The 22,205-nt window shown below is 57.4% G+C and overlaps 1 protein-coding gene across 1 annotated transcript; it reads right to left on the bottom strand.

Moving 5' to 3' along the window:
* Positions 1 to 20,843, bottom strand: Foxo6 (forkhead box O6). Its single transcript, XM_052717624.1, has 2 exons — positions 20,024 to 20,843; positions 1 to 2,148 (listed from the first exon to the last, which is right to left on the bottom strand). The coding sequence occupies exons 1-2, from the start codon at positions 20,435 to 20,437 to the stop codon at positions 883 to 885; spliced, it is 1,680 nt and encodes a 559-aa protein (XP_052573584.1). The 5' UTR covers positions 20,438 to 20,843; the 3' UTR covers positions 1 to 882.
* Between the last annotated feature and the right edge of the window lie 1,362 nt (positions 20,844 to 22,205).

Below are 22,205 nucleotides of genomic sequence, written 5' to 3'. Positions count from 1 at the left end.
AATATTTAAAACAATTTTATTCATGAAAATATGCTGTACAATGCACTCTACACGGCCTCGACACGGCACACACGCACACGCACACGCTGACGGCACGGCCACAGTACACTGCCTACGATACGCGCCGGGGACGCCGCGCCCACCGCCCGCCCCGACCGGACACTTATAAATATGGGAGAGAGGGGCCAGGACTGGCACGGAGAAAGGGGTGTCGGATTGGGGGCTGGATCCGGAACTGAGGCCCGCTGGAGAGGCTGTGACCAGTACTGCAGGAGTGTGGGGTTGACTGACAGGAGAGAGGAGATGCCAGGACTGGCAGAGGTGGGAGACACTGCACCAGAGGGTAGCTGAGGACCGACCGGAGGACTGAGCAGAATGGATGACCAAGATAGGTGTGAACGAGAGGGTTGCTGGCTTCGTGTGGTGGTTCTATGGCCAGTGAGGGAAAGTGTCATTTGAGAATCAGATTGGCGTTGGGTGGGCTGTGCGTCACATTACCGCAAATGGCCCAGCAATAAGAACTGAAGATTCAGAAACGCCCCCGCCCCATTTCCTAGGTGGCTTCCAGCATCAGCATCCACAGAGGGCCATCCGCCTCGTTCTTCCCCACTTCCACCTAGCCGGACCTCAACTACCTCTCCCAGGCTTCCAGCCCCAGCAGGAGGTCTTAGGAGTTCGAACAGGAATAGCGAGGTGTCCCAGCCGTTCCCTCCCACCTCCCTCTGCGCTCAGCTCTGAGGGGATGTCTCCAGCTGGGCTGGAATTGCCTCCTGGTTCCTCCCGTGGAGCTGGGTCGGGGAAGTGGGGACCCGGGGATCGGGATGGGAAGACAGAGGCCCCCTGGAGATGGGACCGGGGCACCCAGGCTGAGCAGGGTGGCTCTCAGCCCGGCACCCAGCTCTGGTTAGGGGGTGGCGCCCCGGCCAGGCCCGGGGGCGGCGGAGGCAGGGCTGAGTCGAAGTTGAAGTCCATTTCGTCGCTGTCCATGAAGTCGTTGAGGATGATGGACTCGACGTCACACTCGAGGCTTCCGCTGAACATGTCGAGGTCCAGGTCGGCCGGGAAGCGGTCAGGCCCGGCACCCAGCGGCCCGGCTGCAGCAGCTGCGTAGGGCCCGGGCAGCGCGTCCAGCAGGAGGCCGCCAGGCGGACCCCCGAAGGCTGCGGCGTGGGCCGGTGGGGCCAGGCCGGCGGCGCCCGCCTCGCCGGGCAGCGTCATAAGGCTGATGGGGTGGGCTAAGGCACTGCGCGAGGGCGCCGGCGGCGCGTACGGGGCCGCTCCCTTGCCGGGGTAAGCGGCAGCCGAGCCAGCCAGCGCCAGCTCCCCGGGCGCGCCCAGCATCGGGCCGGGCCTCGGTGCGGGAGGCGGCGGTGGCAGCAGCGCGGGCAGCGCCCCGGGGCGGAAGGGCGCGGCGGCCGGCGCGAAGCTGGCCTGCTTGTTCTCCTGGATGGTCTGCATGGGCAGACGGCGCAGCGCGCCCAGCGCCGGCGGCCCGAAGCCCCCGCCCCCACCGTAGGCGCCCGCCTTGCAGCCGCCGAAGTAGGCGGGAGTCCCGGCGCGTGCCCGCGGCCCGTACGCGTCCTGCGCGCCGTCCAGCAGGGCGTCCGGGAGCCCCGCGACGCCGCCACCGTGCAGGCCCAGCGGGCCTCCCAGCTCGGCCAGACGCGGTATCTCGCCAGGGCAGCGAGCACCCAGGGCGGGCGACAGCGCGCTTGCGGGACTCGGGTACATGAGTGGCGAGGACGGTGCCAAGGCCTCCAGGGCCTCATCGTCCTCCAGCTCGGCCGCCTCCCCGAGCAGGGGTCTCCCGCTGCCGCGGAAGTCGGCCCACGCCTCGTAGTCGTCGCTGGCATGTGAGGCCGGGCTGGCGGCCCACTTGGCGGAGGCCGACAGGGGCCCTGAAACCGGTGCACCCGGAGGGCTGTCGTCGGGGCTCCGCTCCGGCAGGTGCAGCTGCTTCTTCTTGCTTGCTTTGCCCTTGATGCGCAGGAACTTGGCCCCGTTGTCCATGGACACGGCCCGGCGCCGCGGGGTCTTGCCAGTCTTTCCGCCCTCAGGGTTCAGCATCCACCACGAACTTTTGCCAGTGCCCTCATTCTGCACGCGAATGAACCGGGTGTGCAGCGACAGGTTGTGCCGGATGGAGTTCTGTGGCCGGAGACAGGGTTATGGGTGGCAGGAAAAGGAAAGCCAGGAAGCCAAAGGGATCAAGGGGAAAGTGATGGGAAGATGGGAGGAAGGGGTGGGGGGGTCAAAGGAGGATGGGAGGAAATAGGATCAATGGGTAAAGGGGGGTAGAAGAAGAGAGAGTGCAGGTGTAAATACCACTTTGGACAAAGCCAGAATATCTATCATTTACATCCCCAAACATGCCCTCACCCTGCCCTGTCCCACCTCCCATGTAGACACTGCCCGAGGGGCTGGGGCTTAAGGAATATGGCCCACTTTGAGCCCTATTCTGAACCTGTGCCGCCCCTCAGCAGGGGAGCAGGACCCCATCTCCCAAACTCAGCCAAGCCTCTGGAGGGGCTGGCTAGACTGTGCGCCCCCCCCGCCCCCCAGCAGATTATGTAAGGGCTCATGCCACCGCCGCGGCTCATTTGTCCGCCCCCCTCCCTCCCCAGCCTGGCATGGAGCCAGGAGCCCGAAAACCCAGGGCTCCAGAAATCAATCTCGCGGTGACTGATTAAGCCCTGTTTAGAACTAATTGCTCTTTCGTGTGTGGGGAGAATAAATTACCTGCTTTAATTTCGTGTCTTTAAAATGCAACTGCAGGTAGAGAGGACTGTTAACCCTTTGTGGGAAAGCCTGGCCAGAGAAAGCGGAACAGGCTAAGGGGGCCCCAGGACAGGTATAAGCCTATAAGCCTGAGACTTTTGGGAGATTGACTCCCAATTCTTCTGAGGGCCTGTAGACTCCAGAGGCCCTTGATGGACCATGTTCAGAGGCTGCCTGTCCCTCTGACCCACCTGGCTCAGCTCTGCTCTCAAAGTCCCTTCCTCATGAGACCTTTATACAATTTCCCACACATTCCGAATTTACAGTCAGGGAGACAGCTTCAAACAAGCAAAGAAGCTTGCTTAAATAAGGCTCCATAGAAGCCGGGCGGTGGTGGCGCACGCCTTTAATCCCAGCACTCGGGAGGCAGAGGCAGGCGGATCTCTGTGAGTTCGAGGCCAGCCTGGGCTACAGAGTGAGATCCAGGAAAGGAGCAAAGCTACACAGAGAAACCCTGTCTCGAAAAACCAAAAAAAAAAAAAAAAAAGGCTCCATAGAGCCTGTCTGCTCTCCCTCAGTATCTCCTGACCTTTACCTCTGCCACCCTGCCTATATCCTCATCTGAATTCCTACTGGGCCGATCGGGAGTGTCCTTGGGGTCATTACCTCATTACCTGCTTTGGACAGCCCTGTCCTGAGTTCAGAGAAAGGCACAGTGAGCCCACAGCTCCGCCAGCCTGACTTCCACAAAAACCTGGTGTAGAATTTCTGCTGGGTCCCCTCTCTGGTAGCCTTGACCTTCCTGATCAGACACTGTTGTGCAGACATTATGGGCCTGGTTAGTTGAGGACCGAGCAGGACACTGGGCTATTTGGTCACTTGGCTGTGTGACCATGGCTGTCAGTCTCTGAGCTACTCTGAAACACATGCTGTCGTCATCATCTCACCTAAGGCTGTTAGATCATTACACGAGCTAATGGGTGTGGTTCGGTGTTGGCGAACACTCCATCCAGGTGCTGTTAAGCCTCTGTCTGGTCAGAACTTACCCCTAGACTCAGCAGACCTGCTTGGTCACCATCTCCTGAACACCAAGACTTAAGTGCAGTTGCACTGGGCATCAACTACTTGGGGAGGCCAGAATTACCCTATTTCGTCCACCGCATGACAGAGGCCCAGAGGCATGATATAATTTGCCCATAGCCCCACAGCTAGGCAGTGATGCCAGGCACCACTCCAGCTCTGCCCAGGCCACTGGACTTGCTCTTAATTTGCTAACCCACCTAGGCACACCCTAACCACTAATCTTCGAGGATTCTCCCTCTTGCCTCCTGTCCCCATCAGTCTCCAGAGATCCTTTCTCCTGCCCATTATTATCTCCATCATCCCAGCTCCACCAGGCTGGCTGGCTGTCCATCATCCCAGGTCCACCAAGCTGGCTGTCTCTGGCACTTTATGGGCTTGGGAGGCAACAGCTGGAACTTGGCAGCCTTGTCCTGCCTGGCTTCTCCTGGGGCTCTGTGAGGAGGGGAGCTGGACCCCCAGGGAGTGATGTTCCCTCAGGTAGATACTCCCTTCCCTGGCCCGCCCATGCACCTGGCTCCCTGCCCCTCCCCCACACCTGTGTTCAGTTCCTAGGAGGCCTCAGCTCTCTTCCCCCAGGACTAGCTATCTGCCTTGTCAGAAGCTCCACCTCCCACCTTCCCAGTCCTGCTGGAATGGAAGTCCATCAGGCAGCACAGCTTTATAGCTCAGAGTGCTGGAGGGGGGCGGGGGAGAGGACACTGCCAGGTAATTGCACCTAGATAGTACCAGTCCATTTGGCCCTGGGATCCCTGAGTACTTATCTCCTGTAATCATTATGCCAAACCCTATAGGGTCGGATTGGGATCCTTAGCTCCAAACGAGGAGGGTGTGGCTCATAGACTGTGAGTTGCCAAGGTCACGCAGCTTGTTTGGCATAGAGCCAAATACGATTTCAGGTTGGTCTTTGTAGAGGACATTCCATTCTGCCATAGGCCAGGGAAGGTCAGAAAGTTTGCAAAGACTCTCAGCCAGTACTCACATGTTCCTCAAACTTCCCATGCAGACCATGGCCATGAGCTGCGCATGTGGAAGACTGGGTGTGAGCTGCAAGGTCAAGAGGGCCCACAAGTTCTATGCTTCCTTTTTAGAACTTTGCGTGTGTTTCAAACACACTCCCATTCTTTATAACCTTATAAAGGCCCATGAAGGTTTGCAGCTTTCTCCCCTTACCCCTACTCAGACGGGAGGCTGGGAGTTCAAGCCCCAGCCTCGCGCCATGGCTCTTACAGGCCAGGGGAAAAGAAAGAGCTTATCCAAGGTGGCCCAGGACCTGGTGTCATGGGATATGCCACCCAGGCCTCCTGTCCCCCAGTGTGGTACTCCACCTACCCACTCCACAAAGCCTGGCCTAGGGGAAGTCCATATTCCTCTCCAGGGCTGTCTCATTACCCACGCTGATGACCTGGGCCAGTTGCACTCTGTGGAGTTTCCCAGTTTGACACTGAACAGTTTTTGAAATGGTCTAATCTAGAAGTCTGCAACTTTTTTCCCTTTAAAGTAGGATTCTCTTTTCATAAATGAAATCTGATGTAAATCTGAATCATTACACACTCAAGTCCTCAGCACAGGGAAGCCCTGCCCACTCGGCACCCTCACTCTCCATGAATGAGGCCCCATGGAAGGGTTCTGCAAGCCAGATGGATGGGGCGGCTGAGCTCAGAAGGGTGCCAGGCTTTGCTCAGGGTTACCCAGAGAGGTGGTCTGGAGCTGGGGTGGGGGAGACTTAGGCCTCTGACTACTAAGCTGGGCTCTATTCTAGATGCGCACTGGGGCTGTGCCCCTGAGAGAAGCCCACAGCCTGTGTCCCAGCATATCTCCTTAGGGCCTAGACACCTGGTGCCAATCAGAGCTCGCAGCCAAGATCCAGTGTCAAGCACTGATAACAACTCTGGCTTGCCCACAAGGCCTCCTGGGAGGCCAGAGGCCATGGAGGAGGTGAGGGAGGTAGAAGAGGGAGATGCCTCTGCCAGGCAGCAGTAACCAGGGCTCCCTCTTGGAGTCGCTTAGCAACCCACCACCACAGCTACGGCCCAGGCATGCCCAAGTTCCCTTGATGCCCAGGGCTGGGCTCAGCTTCTGGGGCCTCCCACATCCCACATGTACATCTAGGTTTGGCACAATCTCCTAGGGAAGATAGGACCTCCCTGATTTGGGGGGCCCCAGGGAAATGATGTAGGGGCAGAAGAAAGGACAGCAGGTTATAGCCATGCCCACCCCATTCTTCCTCGGAACCTGGGCCTGGGTGAATACCCTCCTGGGGCCCACCCACTAGGGAGGGAAGCCTGACAAGAATGGCATATGGCCAAGCGCAGGGGCTCTGGCACTGGATCCAGATGTCAGTTTCAGCTCCGACACACACACACACACACACACACACAACAGCGCAACCCTGGGGCAAGGCACTTTGAAGCTCCAGTTCCTCCAACAGCTATGGCTCCCACCTTTGCTTCCCTGCAGCATCTTCACAGAGATGCTTAAACACCTGAGGTCCCTCCCTGCCTGCCGCCTCAATAAACAAAGGCCTAGTCACAGCTCAGACACCCTGCATGACCCCTCAGATGTCACCCTGCACACCTCCTCCTTTGCTTTCAACCCGCCAGGCCAGGTGCCCCCGCCCCCCCCCCACCCCCAGATGCTCACAGAGCTCTCATCTCCCTTCACATCTGTTCGCCAAGCACCTTTCACTTGGGGCCCAGTCCAACAATTCTCTTAAAACTTCTCCCTCTTCCTTGCTATGTCTTGGTCCCCTTTCCCCAGCCTGACTTGTTCTAAAGCTATAACCTGGGTGCATACAAGTTGAAATGAATACAAACTTGAAAATCCTTTATCTGAAGAGATCCGAAATCTAAATCTGCCAACTTTTAAGTTATAGCTTTCAGATTTGTGGCTTAGGGATGCTCAGTGTCTATGCAAATATCCCAAAATCCAAAGGAATTTTGTAATCAGAAACAGATATGTGGCCAAGCATTCTGGATAAGGGATACTCAGCCTCTGAGTAATGTATTGATCATGTTTTGCTTACTGTCTGATTGCCTTATAGTAGAACTTTTGTGAGGGTAGTGATTTCCATCCCCAACCCAGTTTTTACTGTACTCCATGTGTCTGGCAAATACTAGGCACTTAAAAGTTTGTTCAGTGAAAGAATAACAGACATATATACAGACACTGGGTCATAGACAGATCTGAGTGAACCAGCCCTGGCTGGCATACAACAGGGACTTTTCCAAACTGCATTTGGAAGCAAACCCAGGATAGGATGAAAAGCAAGCAGGGATGTGGGAAAAGTAAAGCCCACCATAGTGGAGGAATGATAGGCTTCCCAGCATGTTGAAGAAGGGCTCACAGGCAGTTGCTGCTCTCCCAGGCCTCCCTCCACCTGCTCCCAGATTGCTCCAGGCTGGCTCACACCCAGACCTCCCACCCGCACCATTCCCCTAGGCCAGAAGACACTCTGAGAATGACCTCGACCTTGGTGCCTCCCGCATGGATAGGGTCTGCTCCATCTGACGGTGACAGCTCATCTATCCATCAGGACACCCTCATCTATTCCCAGGACACCCTTCGCCCACGAGCAGTAATGCATTCATCTGACAGCACAACCCCATTTATCCAGCACACCAGTCCCATTTATCCAGCAAGTACAACCTCATTTGCTAACAGCACTCCATTCACCTGACGGGGCCCCTCATTTATCCAGCAGGACACCTTCATTTATCCTCCAAGCCGGACACGCTCCTTCCTCCTGTGGTGTGGCTGTGTTCTCTGATGGTGCAACCCAGCTGATCCAGCAGGACGTCATCTCTCCTACAAGTACACTCCATCCCCCTGACAGTACAACCTCATTTATCTAATAATGCACCTTACCTTGCCTCCTAGTACCACCTCATTCCCTGACAGTACCACCTCGTTTATCTTCTGGTACAACCTCATTTCTCCTCCTAGCACAGCTTCATTCCCCAACAGCTCAACCTCATCCAATCTTACTTCTCCAGCCAGGACCTGCCAGGTTTGGGCGGAGGGGTGGGGAATGATGAGTGGAAAGAAGAGAGACCTACCCCCTCATTTGGTGTTCCTGCCTGCAAGGGGCTGCATGATGCTTCCAACTATATGCAATGTTTCCAGACCAAGAAGGGGCTATGGACTTTGCCTTTAAAGTTGTTTGGCCTAACTAGAGCTCCACCACTGTCTCAACTCTCACTCTGTCTCCACTAGGACCACAAGAGGGCCGACAGAGTGTAATCTGGGATGTGGACATCCACGTTCTCTGCTGTGGTCCTGTGATCCTGGGAAGGGGGCATGAGGAAGGCTGCCCTCTCTGGGGGCACATTCAGTGGTAAGCTGGTAAATGTGTAACAACCAGCTCTCCAGGAGGGGGACACCCAGCTGACTGATTTGTAGCTGCCGCTGCCTCGTGGCACGGGTCCTCCTACCATAGCCCGGAGAAGCTGCCAGTGTGAAGTCACAGAGTGAAGAATTGAAAAGAAGTGTGCACAATTGCTCTCGTGAGCCAGCTCAGCTCAAGCATGCTGTTGGCGTGTGCTTCTAGTACTGAGGCAGGAGAAAGGCGCCACGTGCTTACATGCCAGGTGTAGGCGGGGTTCTCTTAGCTTGACAAGCATCCCACAGAAGGGACCACTAGTTTACAAAGGGGGAAATTGAGGCTCTGGTGAGTTGAATGACTCCCATATGGAAGCCCCAAAGCTGGAAGTGAGGAAGCTAGGTTCAGGTCTCGGGTTAGGAGACTCCAAAGCCTACGTTCTTTCCTCCCTGCCCCCACGGGGGCAGGGGACACTGTTATGCTCTGCATCCCAGCAGCTATCCCTGTCTTGGCTCACAAGCTCAGGCCTTCCTGGCTTTCATCAGAGGCAGGATATGCAAACCCTGTACCCACTGCCTAGCCACCAACCCAGCATTGTCTTCTGGTCTCCCTGGTCCTTGGGGGGATTCCAAGATGGTGAGTTCAGTCCTGGGTCTTCCATTCTCCCACCCAACACCATCGGGTATAGATGCCTCTACAGGTTCCATCGCAGGCAAAATTCTCAGCTCAGGCCGGCCCTTAGGAGTCTAACCTTATCTGTATGATGATAAACAAGGACCCAGCTCCAGCCTCAGTACTTTAGAGACCACCCGTGGGTCTCGGATCCCCCTGATACAACTCCAGCGCTCACCGGGAAGGTTCCACAGATTCAGCAGCTCATCCTTCCTGGTTCAGAGTCCCATCAGCAGCCCCAACCCTGTCCCTTACCCCTCAGTCTATTCCTAGAGCCCCTGCCTTTCCAGGGGCACACATCTGAGTGAGACCCACAGTCTGGCACGCGGGGGTGGAGAGGGTGGGGAGTCAGGGGAGGGGTGACGCTTGCTCTCTTGTCTGGGGTGGAGTTGGGGTGTTCACTCCAGGCAGGTTTCCTGGTAGATGATGTCAGGATCTAGAGGTCATGTGCAAATCCTGGGTACTAAGGTCTGCAATGGAGGAGGGGTAAAAGGGCGGCGAGCAGATGAGGGCAAAGAGCCACAGGTGCCCATTAAGTGGCCTGAGGGTCATCGGTGGAACAGTATGGGCAGCCAGAGTCCAGGAGGAACCAAATACTGAAGCAAGACATGAAGTCAAGGGTCGGAATACACAAGCCTATTTTTCCTTTCCCTCCCTTCCCCCCACACGAGAGCTCACATAACCATCCCAGGCAAACAACAAGAGTCCAAACTCACCCCTGCCCCACAGCCTTGGGCTTGAGTACAACTGGACACTCAGGAGCCGTATTAAGTGCCTGTCTGTCCAGCCACATTCCCCAAACCAGCAGACCTGTCTGGGCTTCCAACCACCATAAATGTCCACCTCTGGTACCTCTGTGTTCTTTGCTCCCATGTTCCTGTCCTTCCCCACTTGCTCCCCAGGCTCTGTTCCCCCATCCAGGACTGCTCTGAGCCCCTTCCGCAAGCCCTAGAGATAGCTGTCTGCCACACCACAGTGCTAACGACAGACTGAGTTCAACTGAGTCTGTCCCCTCTACTGAAGTTGGTGGGGCTCACAGGAAGTGGGGAGGAAGGAGGGGGCCCTCAGCAGTGCCTGACTGCTCATGCTTGGGATTAGCGAAGGTCCACTGAGCAACTCCTAAGACCCTGCCACCGGCTGCCAGGGTCCTCTTGAGCCTCCCCGTGGGTCTCCACAGGGGCTCCTGCTACCATGGCCTCCTGTGCCTTTCTCAGTCCTTCCTGGCTCTTTTTGCTTTTCTTGAAAAAGGGTCTTAGGATACAGCCCAGCTGCACACAGTCTTCCTGCCTCAGCTTCCTCAGCGCTAAGATCACCATGCCGGGCTAAGATCGCCATAGATTAAATATTATCACTTTATTACCATATGTTATAACTACATCACCAAGTCTTTGAGCCAACCTTCTGAGCTTAGTATCCTCATTCAACAGGTGCCAATCCAGCGCCCCTTGCTCTGAGATGCCTCTAAGGCAGTGGTTCTCAACCTGTGGGTTGCGACACCCCCCCCCCAGGGATTTGCATATCAGATGTCTACACTATGATTCATAACAGAAACAAAATTACAGTTATGAAGTAGCAACGAAATAACTTTGTGGTTGGGGGTCGCCATAGCACGAGGGTCACAGCATTAGGAAGGTTGAGAACCACAGCTCTAAGGACACGCCTAGGCCAGGCAGAAGCTCCTGGGTTGTCCTGGAGCCAACTGGCTCAGCTGCCCCTCCCCAGAACTCCTAACTGCAAAGCCATTCAGACTTGGCATGGCACCCCTCTAGCCTGATCACCTCTCTTACCTGCAGGCAGCTCCTCCCTGCTCCCTTGCCCAGGCCCTGGGAGCAGCTGCAGTGACCTCACTCAGCCCTGCCCTGGGCCCAGCTCTGGGGAGGGCCTAGCAGCTGGGCCCAAGCCCTGCAGCCTGGCTCCTGAGGGAGAAAGAGGAGGATCGGGCATGGTGCCAAGAGAGCCATCTGCTCTCCCAGGGGCACAGCCACCCGCACAGACACTGGCCTTGCCCCCAGGGGCTGCCCTCGGCCCTCTATTTCCACGACAAGGGACTCCAAGAGCCCAGGGCAGCCCACCCAGACCAGGGCAGCAACCTCATTTGCCATCTGTCTCCTCCCGAAGCCTCAGAGGTCCTTCAGGACATACTGGAGCACCGCAAATGTCCACTGAAAAAAATGAACAAGTGCTTGGGTGAGGTCCAGGGCCAGAGGCCAGAGGCCAGGCTGGGTGTGCAAAGTGTGACTGCCCCAGTGCCGGCCTAGCTGGCTTTAAGTCTTCAAGTCTCCCTGCCGGGGCCTCCATCTCCACATCTGCTTAGCTGGCAGGTGCCTCTGGCAGAGGGCAAGCTCCTCCTCCTCCAGGCCCAGCTCAGGTTACAAGAGGAGGTGGTGGCAAGGCCAGCTGAGGACAGAGGAGGGGACAGGAGGGAGGCCCCAGAGTTTCCCAGATTGCTGATGATGGAGGGGAACCAGGAGAAAGACAGGGAAGGGTCTTGCCCAAGGTCATACAGCCTGGCAGTGGGGACAAAGACAGCCTAATGTGTGGGAAGCAGGCAGCCCCTAGGCTGGAGGATTACCTTGGACAAGTAGCTTTCTTATCTGTGAAAATGAGGATCCTTGGGGCTGAGGGTCTGTCTCAACGGGAAGGTGTTCACTGCACAAGCAGTAGGACCTGAGCTCGGATTCCCGGCATCCACGTGAGAGGCAGAAGTGGAAGCACACAGCCATAAGAGCAGTGCGTGGGGTCCGAGACAAGTAGATCCTCGGTGTTCAGCAGCCGGACAGTCTGGAGCAGAGAGCTCCAGGTTCACTAAGAGACCGTGTGCCAAAAAAATAAGGCTGGGAGCAACACCTGGCCTCCACATATACGGTGCACCTGCACACACACACACACACACACACACACACACACGCACACGTCCAGCCTTAAATCTGCTCTTTATGCTTCCCAAGGCCACAGGGAAAGTTCTGGAGACTCAAAAGTAATAGATCAAACTAAGGGCAGGTAGAAGATGGCACTGCCAACATTCTCACGTATTGTATTCAGGGACCAGACTCAAGAGGGACTCCTCTAACACACACGCAGGCACATGCACGCATGCACACGTGCATCCTTCAAGAACATGCACAGGGAGTCCTATCCTATATGCTGGCAGGTAGCTCCTTTCACAGAGCAATGAATAACAGTGGTGATCTGATAAGACTTCTTGGGGACTTTATAGGTATTTTTCCTGAAATTCTAAGAAAGCTTAGACATAGGACTGTCATCCCATTTTGTAGAGGAAGAAACTAAGACTGAAGCTGCCCTGGGCACCACAGAGGCAAGCATAACTAGACTCTGCCCGTGCCATTGGCTTCCCAAGCTCCTCACTGCACAGACAACCTGGCCAGTCTCACCGCGAATCTTAAGGCATGGTGGGATGGCTGCAGAGAACTCAGCCTGACATCTGGGACCTAACTCTTGAGTGACTTGTCTGCTGATGTCATCCCATCTCCCACTCCCACTGGGGTGCCAGCTCCCATGTCTGAGCTCGCCGGCCATTCCAAGCCACTCTTGCTTTTCCAGCTTCTATTCTTGCTGGGCTCCCCAAAGAGTCCCAGGAGTTTGACCTCTAAACCCCCACAGCTGATGATGTGACCCTCTGTCCTGTCCTGCCCTGACTGTGTTTGTCCAGAACCAGACTCTTTGGGTCTTCATCACCCAAGCTTGATCTCCCAGCCCCTCAAGGTCCGGTCCCGTCCTGATAGCATTGCACAGTAGGTGCCCAATGGTGTAGCCTTGGATTATAGTGCCCTCAGCCCTGGGTCTGTAAGCCAGGGGAACAGGAAACTGGCCTGCTCCTGCTCTGGGACAGGGTCTGTCTGGGAAAGGCAGACTGGAATCAGGACCCATGCCCCATGCTAGAAGCCTTGGTGTCAAACTTCAAGGGAGAGCACAAAGACCATTGCATTGCAGGGGCAGAAAGCCAACTTGGAATGGCTTGGCCAGAGTGCTGGACTAGGGAGAAAGCAGCCCTGGGGCATTCCAGTACTGACATGCATAGCTGAAGCCTCTTGATTTCTTTTAGTGCCCGCATCTGCCAGTGGGAGAGACAGCCACAATAACAGTATCATGGAGCAACTGTGAAAATTCAAGGAGAGAATATATTATGTGTCGGCACATGGCAGGTGGAATCCTGAGCTAGAAGTTTAAGGTGGCTGAAGCATGTGTCAGAGTACTGAAGGGGTCAGGAAAGGTTGACAAGGTTGGGAACTGGGGCCTGGAGTATCACACTAGGCTCCCCCAGGGATGGACAAGTAATGCTGGGCTGCACATATGTTCTCTCTCCCACCAGCGGGGAATTAGCGAGGACAGGGTCTGTGACTGTCACTTTCTTCAGACTCCAGGCCTGGAGGGATGAGTATCACCCTCCAACACCTCCCTCTGCCCTGCATCAAAGGCTGGCAGGAGCAGCACGTGCCAGTTCTGGCTGTGGCTCCCTTCTCTCCAACCACATCTTGTACAGGGTGGTTCTGCTACATGGGATAGACATAGGTGCTGGGCAGGAGCTCAGTCTCCTGAAACTGATGGCATGAGGTCCAGGTCTCCAGGCAGGCGGGAGGAAAAGGCGCACGGGCTTAACTAGCATGCAGGTTAAAGAAGAAGCTGACCCACAGTGAGTGCACAGGGGGTGGGGTTGGGGGGCTGGGAGGCCGCCATCATCGAAGGGGTGGCTTCTGAACGACTAGTCACCCCAACAGACCTGTTAAAATATAGATTTCAGAGCTCATGCCCAAAGAATAGAGATGGGGATTGGACAAGCATGTTGGTGAAAAGCTTCTGGGGACTCTCTCTGATGACAGGCCTGTGGACAGCCAAGGATGTAGGCAAAGATCCTCAAGGACAGATGCGTTGGCTTCTGGAACCACCTGGATGGTGGTGGCTTCAATCAAACTACTCTAGTACCCTGGCTGGTTTCCCTGAAGGGCATCCCAAGGGACCAAGCAAGGAGAGCTGTCTTGGCGGGCATGTGACAGTGGCAGTGGGTGCGGGCTGAGAACTTCAGCGTCAGCTGTGAAGGTGGCAGTGCCAGGGTGCCTGGGCATTGAGGCGGCAGGAAACACAGCCGGGAGGCGGGGCCTGCAGAGGGCCCAGGGACCCAGGGTAGTTCTGGCTTGGTTGGCTCCCAGGGGGGAACTGAGGAACCTTAGAGTTCTAACGCAGATCTTGACGCTCCTGCAGCAGGAAGGACAGCTACTATTCTGGGAGTGAGAAAGCACTGGCAGCGGGAGATGGGAGAAACAGGGTAGAAACAGACAGGCCCCATCTAAATCTAGGCTCTCCATACAGGCCTTGATTGCCTCAGCTGCAAAATGGGACAACAAATGCATAGCTCGCAGGATTAAAAAAAGGAATTCGAGAACATGTGCAAATGAATAGGACCGACTGCCTAGCATCCAGGCTCCCTTCTCATTCCCCTTCCCACAGGAGGCAGCCCCCTTAGAGACCAGGAAGGTTTCTCTTAGTAAAGAGGGAGGCCCTGGGGGTAGGGTGTGGGAGGCCCCACCCCCACACACCACCTGGCCCCCTCCCACCTCCACATATGGGTTGGGGGGTGGGGAAAGGCAGCAAACAGCCAAACCCTCCCAAACAGGAGTGTGTTTCCATGGTAACCGGGGTGCCAGGAGAAGGAGGGTGCTCCAGATCCAGCTGTCCCCTTGAGCACCCTCCTCAGGCCCTAGAGCCCAAGCTGATGCCCACCCAACACCCTGAGCCCCCCCATCTGCCTGCTCCGGGGCCAGCTGGGGCTGTCATGAACACTCCCTCGTGCTAGCAGAATGGTTACCACCTGGGTGCTGCCGCGGGTAGGACAGGCGTCTTTACGCAGGAGGCTCTGGTTCAAGACTATCCGCGTGCATACTCACAGGTGTCCACCAGTGAGAAGTCCTTTCAGTACCATGATCCTCTGGGCTCCTGGCCCCGAAAGATTGGTAAGTCACGGTACTGAAGGGTCCAGAGACTGTGTTAAGGTCCTCTGGACTTAGAGGAGAACACCAAGGACTCATGTCAGCTCACACATACTGAATCATGTTCTCCATAGGGGCTGAGTGCACCCTCACCTAGCCCTGACTCCAAGTGACCACAAAGGGTTACACCTGGACACAGTGAGTGATGCTACAGGGCACTGCTGGGGAGAAGAAGAGTCTTCCCAGGCTAAAAAGGTGTGTCTTGCCATTGAATGGCAGTCCCAGGGGGGAATGTGGTAGAGGGGGTAAGCGTAGCTAGCATCCAGCCTTATACTCTTCAACTTCTTCAGTGACCCAAAGTTTGACCTGGAGGTAGACCGGGGCTCTAACGGGGAGGTGTCAGTCCCACCCTCCTCTGTTTCCCAGTCACTCAGCCCCAAAGTGAAGGCAGGCAGACCCATGGCAGGTGTAGGGAGGAGCTGAGAAGTTTGCTAAGAGGTCAGAGAAGCACCTCTACCCCAGAGGCTCACTTCCGCTCACAGTTCCTGACTACCCTTAAACCTCACCAGCTGTCACTCAAAAACAAGAGAAGGTGAGCCCCAAGCCTTTTCAAATCCAAACCCAAACCCTTCTCAACAACAGCTAGGGAACCCCCACCCCCACCCCCCCACCCCCCACCCCTGTCCTACCCAAAGGCACAGAAAATGCTGGAGTCTGAGGGCTCGAATTGGGTTTTAACACTTAGGACTGGTACTTGCTGGGTATGCGACCTCAAGGCAAGTCGCTTCCACATCTGGAAAGAGGGTAGTGGTGAGAATCTGTGGGACATGTGCTTGGTGCATGGGTCTCTCACTAGTCCTGTACTCTGGCAGGGCCTCCCTGCTCCTCAGTTCCTCGGTTCCCCTCAACGCTGCACCCGAGTAAGTCCGGAGGCTAGAGCCCTCAAGGTCTGCAGAGAGCCCCCCATCCGCATTAAGTGGGGGCTGGAGGGCGCTGAACTTTCGAACCCACAAACCCCCCGCGCCGTTCATTACCTTAACGCGAGTTAAAAATAACCGTCTCATCTCTTTAAATTAGTCTGTCTGCAATTACCGCCTGGCACGGCGCTGCCCGCCATCGTCCCGCTGGAGCGGCGCCAGGTGGCAGGCGGGGCCCTCACCCTGTCTGTCGGTCTGTCTGCTGCCTCCCGGCCCCCCTTCCCCCGCGGCGCGGCAATCCCGGAGGCCCTGCCGCGAGAGCTCCCCAACTTGCGCGGGGTGGGGGCCTGGGGTCGCATAGGGCCGGCCTAGGGGAGCCAAGAATTGGGGAGGGGGCTCTGAGCACGGCGTCGGGGGAGGGGCGCCGGGAGGCCCGGGAAGCCGGAAGGGCCCGCAGCGCGCCAGCGCTCGTGGGTGGGTGTGAGCAGGTGGCCGTGGGAGTCTGCCGGGCGTGCCAGCAACTGTGCCAGGAGCGGCTGGCACGGGCTCGTGCCCAGGAGGCGGGCAGCTGCCAGCCCCTCGCTCGTGCAGTGAGGGGGGTGAGGACACCCCCCCAATCGGGGCTCACACCGCCTCCTCCCGCACCCCCACAAGCCCTTGAGGCTGGGGATCCCCGAGGACAAAGGAGGGGGAAGGCGCCCTGGTGGAGCGGGTTGGGGGAGGGGGTACTACTCTCCAAACCACCGCTCAGGTCCAGGAGCAGGACCCTGCTGCTGGCCTCTGGGATCAGCCCCTCATTCAAGCCCCCGCCCCACCTGGAACTTACAGGGCCAGGCCTGGGCCAGATGGGGCTAGCACCCGCCTTCTGATCCCACCCCTCAGCAGCAAGGCTGCTCCAGCCCCTGAGGGAGAGGGGAAGTCCCCATCCACTGGGCTCCTCCCCTCTGGGCCTAGGGACAGAAATGGGAGGCGCCCAGGCCTGGCCTGGGAGCTCCCCAAGGACTGGCAGCCAGGAAACACAAAAGGAGTTGAACAACTCCAGAGGCGTTCAGTGGAAGGAACAGCAGGACAGTGCAGCCAGGAAGGCTTCCCGTAAGAGGCCAAGGCCGAGGGAACGTGGAGTTTAGGGAGCAGCTGAGAGGGAATGGGAGGTTCTACTCTGAGAGCACAACTCTTGGGCCACTACACTCCTGGCCAAGCCCTGAGCCCAGGCTTGACACTCTCTGTCCCCAGGGGACCTGCACCAGCCCTTTCGGTGGAACTCTCCATGCCTCTGTCTGGTTTGGGTGGCCTAAGCCTGATCTGTCCTCTGCAGCACTGGGACCCCCTCCCCTCATCACAGATGGGACTTCAGGGCAAAGGCCCAGTTCATCAGCTCTTCTTCCCTTCCCTTCCCTTCTCTTCCCTTGCAGAGGTGACCACTCCACCTTTCCAGAACCACTTTCTTGCCAGCCTGAGAACCCTAGGTTCCAGTCTGCAACTGCAAAGCACCCCCAAATCCAGCAGGCACAGTTCCTGCTCACTGCCATTGAACATACACTCACTTTGCCCCTCACAAAACTATCTCCCTAATTTTCCCTAACCAAGAAGATAGCCCAGATAAGTGCCACTTCCTCTGTGAGGGAATATCAGACTTCCTAGAATATGGAACCCACTTTCCCCAGCCCCTGCCCCACCCACCAGCCTTTCCTGTCTCAAAACACAGGGCCTGGTTGCGGAAGCTGCTCAGGGTAATGAATGCATCCTGAAGATGGGGCCAAGAACTTAGGTCCCCTTAAGGAGTCATAGTGCACCGCCCCTCCCCATGGAATCAAGATTTGGTACCCCTCAGGGTTTCAAGGGCAACGCTTTTATGGGGGAATGAAAGGGATGAAGGAATAATGGATCTCTGGTTCTGGCACCTGAGGTGTACCCAGCCTTGGTCAAGCTGAGATCAGGTGAGAGTTGGCGATAGCTCCCCCTCCAGGCCTCTGGAGGAATTGACTGGGAGTGCCAGAAGGGCAGGAAGTTGTAGGAATGAGATGGAAAGGAGGGACTCTGGGGGAGCAGAAGGGTAAAGTGGGGACATCCACTGAAGAAATAGCATGGATTAGAATCTCTCCAGAGTCTGGGTGCTTTCTGGCCAGGACCAAGAGCAGGAGTCCAAACTTGGGGCTGCTCACCCAGTGCCCCAGTCTAGGACTGGGAGCAAGGGACAGGGAGGGCCAGTGTGTCCTCAGCAGTGTGGTGCAGTGGGAATTGCATTCAGTGGGCAGACAGGAGACTTGGGCCCTTGTCCAGGGCCTACTGCTTCCTGACACCCTCAGGAGAGAGAGAGAGTCCTATTACGCCCCAGAGCCTCAGTCTCACGGTTTGAGAAATGAACTCGTGGGGCTCAGTTATCTCCAAGCACGCTGCCATCACATTGTAAGATACATGTCTGGCCCTGATCAACAGTCATCAGCATCTCACTCCCACCAGGGCCAGGGCCAGAGGCTTGAGGGGACCCGGAGAGGTGACACACCTGGGGTGGAGTCCAACTTGTCCATTTTCTAGTTGTGGGACCTTAGGCAGTTGGCTTTTGTCCCCTGGGCCTCAGAGCCCTCTCCTGCAAATGGTTATAGGAAAACCCAGCCCAGGGACGCCTGAGCACTTTAAAGATACAAGAAGAGCCTGGCACAGGGTTTGGCCCCAACATGCTTGCTCAGTGAACTGCAGCTGTCTCCTGGCTTCTAACTCCAAGTGCTTGCTTCCCATCTTCCCCCGTCTCCTTCATCCATCCAAACCAACTGGAGCGCTGCCTCTTACAGGAAGCCCTCCAGATCTGCTCTGGTCCTGGTATTCTTTCCCAAGCCACACCCTCTGAACCACCCACTCATCTCTTACTACACGTACACTGATGGCTTCTGGGGCCGGATTCTATATAAGGTGCCGTGGGTACAGAACAGCCCTGACGCTGTCACTGACTTTCAAAGATGAAGGACGGACCGAGAGGGAAGCATGGCACACGTGATTGATCCACCATGCATGCCTTGGGGCCAGAAAAAAAAATGGGGAGTCCTGAGCTGGCTAGCACAGGCTGGGGAAGGCTTCCTGGAGGAGGCATTGGGACTCTATACCCCTAAGGATAGTGACTGAATCTCCAGGAAGGAGTGGAAGGTGGACTCAGGAAACAAGGGAAGCGAGCCCAAGGGCAGGACACACTTGAGAGGAAGTTGTATTCTGGTGGGAACTGAGCTACAGGGGACTGGAAGATGGATGGGATGAGACTCAGACCTACTTCTCTGTCCTGTGTCCCTGCTCCATAATGGTCAAGGAGGACCAGAGAAGATGCCAGCATACCACTATCCCAAGAGCTGTGGGCTCCCAGGACAGCCAGATGCATTTAGAGCTGTCCATGGCCATAGCCCCTGCCCCTCTTCTCAGACCCCGCTGCCAGTCAACACCCTGCACACAGCCTTATCTCCAGACACAGGCATGTCTTCTTCATAGTGGCCCCCCTCTCCCACGAAGGGCCCCCCTCAAGCCTTCTTGCCCCCAAATGCATAAGCTAGCCCCATTTCCCAACAAGATGGCCAGAGGAGGAGCAGGATCTAGAAGCTACAACCCAGTGAAGACCCCCATCTAAGTCATCTCCCAAGATGGCTCTCCCCTTTCCACTGCCTGCCACTGAGGACTCCCTGGGGTACCCCCACTCCTTAAGTGCATCTGGGCCCAGGAAGCCAGGGAGGTGGGAGATAAGTTGCATAGAGTGGGCAGAGATAGACGCCCAGGTTTCAATGTTTCCCCCAAGTAACAGCAGGGATCACTAAGCAGCCCCCACCCCACGCTGTACCAAGGAAGGGGCTGACAACACCTGCCCCGTGAAGAACTCATCTCAGGTGACCTGCAATGCTTTTCACCCCGTCTAGTTGGTGCTCCTGGACGAACTCTTGACACCCCCAGAAAGAATTCCGGACCCATGGTCTGTTAGCACTCTTCACCATGGGGCCGGCTCCAGGAAGGGCAAAAGAGATTTGGGAGGGAAAGCAGCCAGGAGCCCCAGGTCACGACTCCAGCTCTTTCAAGCTGGTGCCCTGGTGGAGAGGGTAAAACAAGTCACACGAAGGGGGCTCCCCAGTGTCTGTGGCCTGGACATGAGTTATGCTGCTATGCCCTCAAGGACAGGCTAGAGACATTCTTCTGGGATGTCTCAAAAAGGTGGTCCCTTGTTGCCCTACCAGACCTCCAATCCCGCGCATCCTTCCTAGGGGACATGAATGAACACAGCTACCGCCAGCACGCCCTCGCCTGTCAACTGACCTGCCCCACGCCCTGGGCGCGCACTCCAGGACCCCTAGGGGTGTTCCAGAGCCCCCCTCCCCGTGGCCTGCCCAGAGCCCGGACGCCCCCACCTTCCAGCCGGCCGAGCTGTTGCTGTCGCCTTTATCCTTGAAGTAGGGCACGTAGCGGACCATCCAGTCGTAGATCTGCGAGAGCGTGAGTCTCTTGTCCGGGGCGCTCTCGATGGCTTTGGTGATGAGGTCGGCGTAGGAAAGGTTCCCCCACGCGTTCCGTCGGGAGCTCTTTGCTTTGCGCAACGGTCCGACCTCCGCGCCCAGCGGCGGCGCTGGGGCCATCGCCGGGGCCGTCGCCCTGCGTTCTGGCCCGCAGTCTTCAGAGCCTTCGGCCACCCCTGCACCCAGCGCCCCGTCCTCGTCGCCGGCCAAGTCGGGCTGCGGCAGGGGCCAGGTACACGAGCGCGGCCGGCTCTGCGGCGCGAAGTCCGGGTCCACGTCCACCTGATGCGCTCGCAGCTTCGCAGCCATGGTCCCGCCCGGCTCGGGCGAGGCAGGGAGGGAGGCTCCGCGGAGGGTGGGCGCGCGGCTCCGGGATCTGCGCGCCCCGGGGAGGCCCGTGGGAGGGGTCCCTGGCGGCGCCGGCTCAACCGCGGGGCGCCATGGGCCAGGGCGCGGAGGCAGGGGGTTGGACGCACTGGCGAGCACGAAGGGAGGGAAAGACCCAGGCAGTGAGGGGGCGGCGGCCCGGGAGCCCAGCGGGCACACACCTCGCCCAGCCCGGCTTCTAGCACCTGCCGCCTGTCTGCGCCTGCAGCCACCACCGCCACTGCCGCTGCCGCCGCTCCGCGGGCGCCGGTCCCGCGCGCGGGCCCCGCTCTCCCGGGACGAGGCTGGCTTGCACCATGCCGGAGCCCGAGCCCGTGCCAGAGCCCGCGCCGCCGCCTCCCGGTGAATGCCGCCGCCGCCGCCGCCGCCGCTCCTGCTCCAGCGCCAGCTCCCGCGCCTGCCGCGCTCAGCGCCGGCTGCACCTCGAGATGGGCGGGGGGGACGGAGACGGGGCGGGCCCGGCGCAGAAGGAGGCGGGGCGTGCTCACCCGGGGCCGCGGAATCCTTGCTTACTGGGTGCCCCGCCTGCAGACTGTGGGGGGCGCGGAGCTCCCGCTAAGGGCGACCCCGCCAAAGCCCCGCACGCCACAGCGCCCCCTAGGGAGCAGGCGAGAAGTGGCTGGCGCGGCCCCGCCCCTTGCCAGGCCCGGAGGGAGGGCGACGTGGGGGCGGATCCCGAGTGCTCCCATTGGTGCACAGCGGGACTTCCCCGCCCACAGGCTTCATAGGATCCCTCCCAGGAGCGCGTCAGCGGGTTATTGTTACAACCCGGGGTTTCCCGGGGCAACAGGAATGGGGCGGGGCCCAAAACACTGGTCCCTCCCTCCTTCTACCACCCTCAGAAATGCCCCGCCCTCTGATTCTAGACCCCTGACGTTTTCAAGTCTTCCTTCCAACAGCCAGACCAAACGTTGATCTAACTCTCCTCTCTCTTCTTTGTGCCCTGGACCGGTCTAGGGAAAAGGAATGGTTTGATAATTCCTGGATTGTAGGCCAGGCGTTGCCACAACCCTACCTGTTCCGTATGCAAATGAGCTTCCTAGATTTTTATGGCGCTTGCAAGCACAATTTTAGAGCTTTGATTTTCAAAGTTCAACGTGTGGCGGGGTTTATCCTGCATACTATTAAAAAAAGACCCCTGGACCCCCACCCTCGAGTTTCTGGCGGTGGGTCTGTGTTGGGCCGGAGACTTCACATTTCTACAAGCTCACAGGCACTAGGGACCCAAATCACTGTCTTCCAGTAAGTATGTGGGAGCTTCCCAAATATGAGCTGTTGGGACAAGTGCCTATCTCCAAAGTTCAGAATGTTTGAGGGAGGAAATTCACTCATTTAATGGGTATTTATTGAGCATCTTCGTTGCTCCTGTCTCCTTCCAGGGCCCTATGGCAAGAACAGCAACCAGAGACAAATGAGGTCCCTACTGTATAGACTAGTGGAGGACTCAGATGTTAATCCCATCATCACGTGACCTCAGAGGGAGCAGCTCCTGAGAGGTTACGCAGTCCATTACCTCATCCCAAAGGGTACAGGAGGCTAAGTCTCCAGTCACCGCTCCATCTGCCAGCCTTTGCTCAGGCTATGCCGTGTGCCTAGACTCAGCCATTCCCATCCACAAAGCCCCCACCAAAACTCAGCTTAAACATCAACCTTATTCTGACACCTCTTCTAACTACAACTCCTACACACG

Source organism: Peromyscus californicus, unplaced genomic scaffold, assembly GCF_007827085.1.
Source record: "Peromyscus californicus insignis strain IS unplaced genomic scaffold, ASM782708v3 Scaffold_5__1_contigs__length_169319896, whole genome shotgun sequence".
Taxonomy (NCBI): domain Eukaryota; kingdom Metazoa; phylum Chordata; class Mammalia; order Rodentia; family Cricetidae; genus Peromyscus; species Peromyscus californicus.
The sequence above is the reverse complement of the archived record's forward strand: the minus strand, read 5'-3'. Positions and strand labels throughout refer to the sequence as shown.

Coding starts and splice junctions, on each gene's coding strand:
- Foxo6 (XM_052717624.1), bottom strand. CDS start 20,437: ATGGCTGCGAAGCTGCGAGCGCATCAGGTGGACGTGGACCCGGACTTC. Junction 2,149..20,023: donor ACAGCTCGGCCGGCTGGAAG/GTGGGGGCGTCC, acceptor CTCCGGCCACAG/AACTCCATCCGGCACAACCT.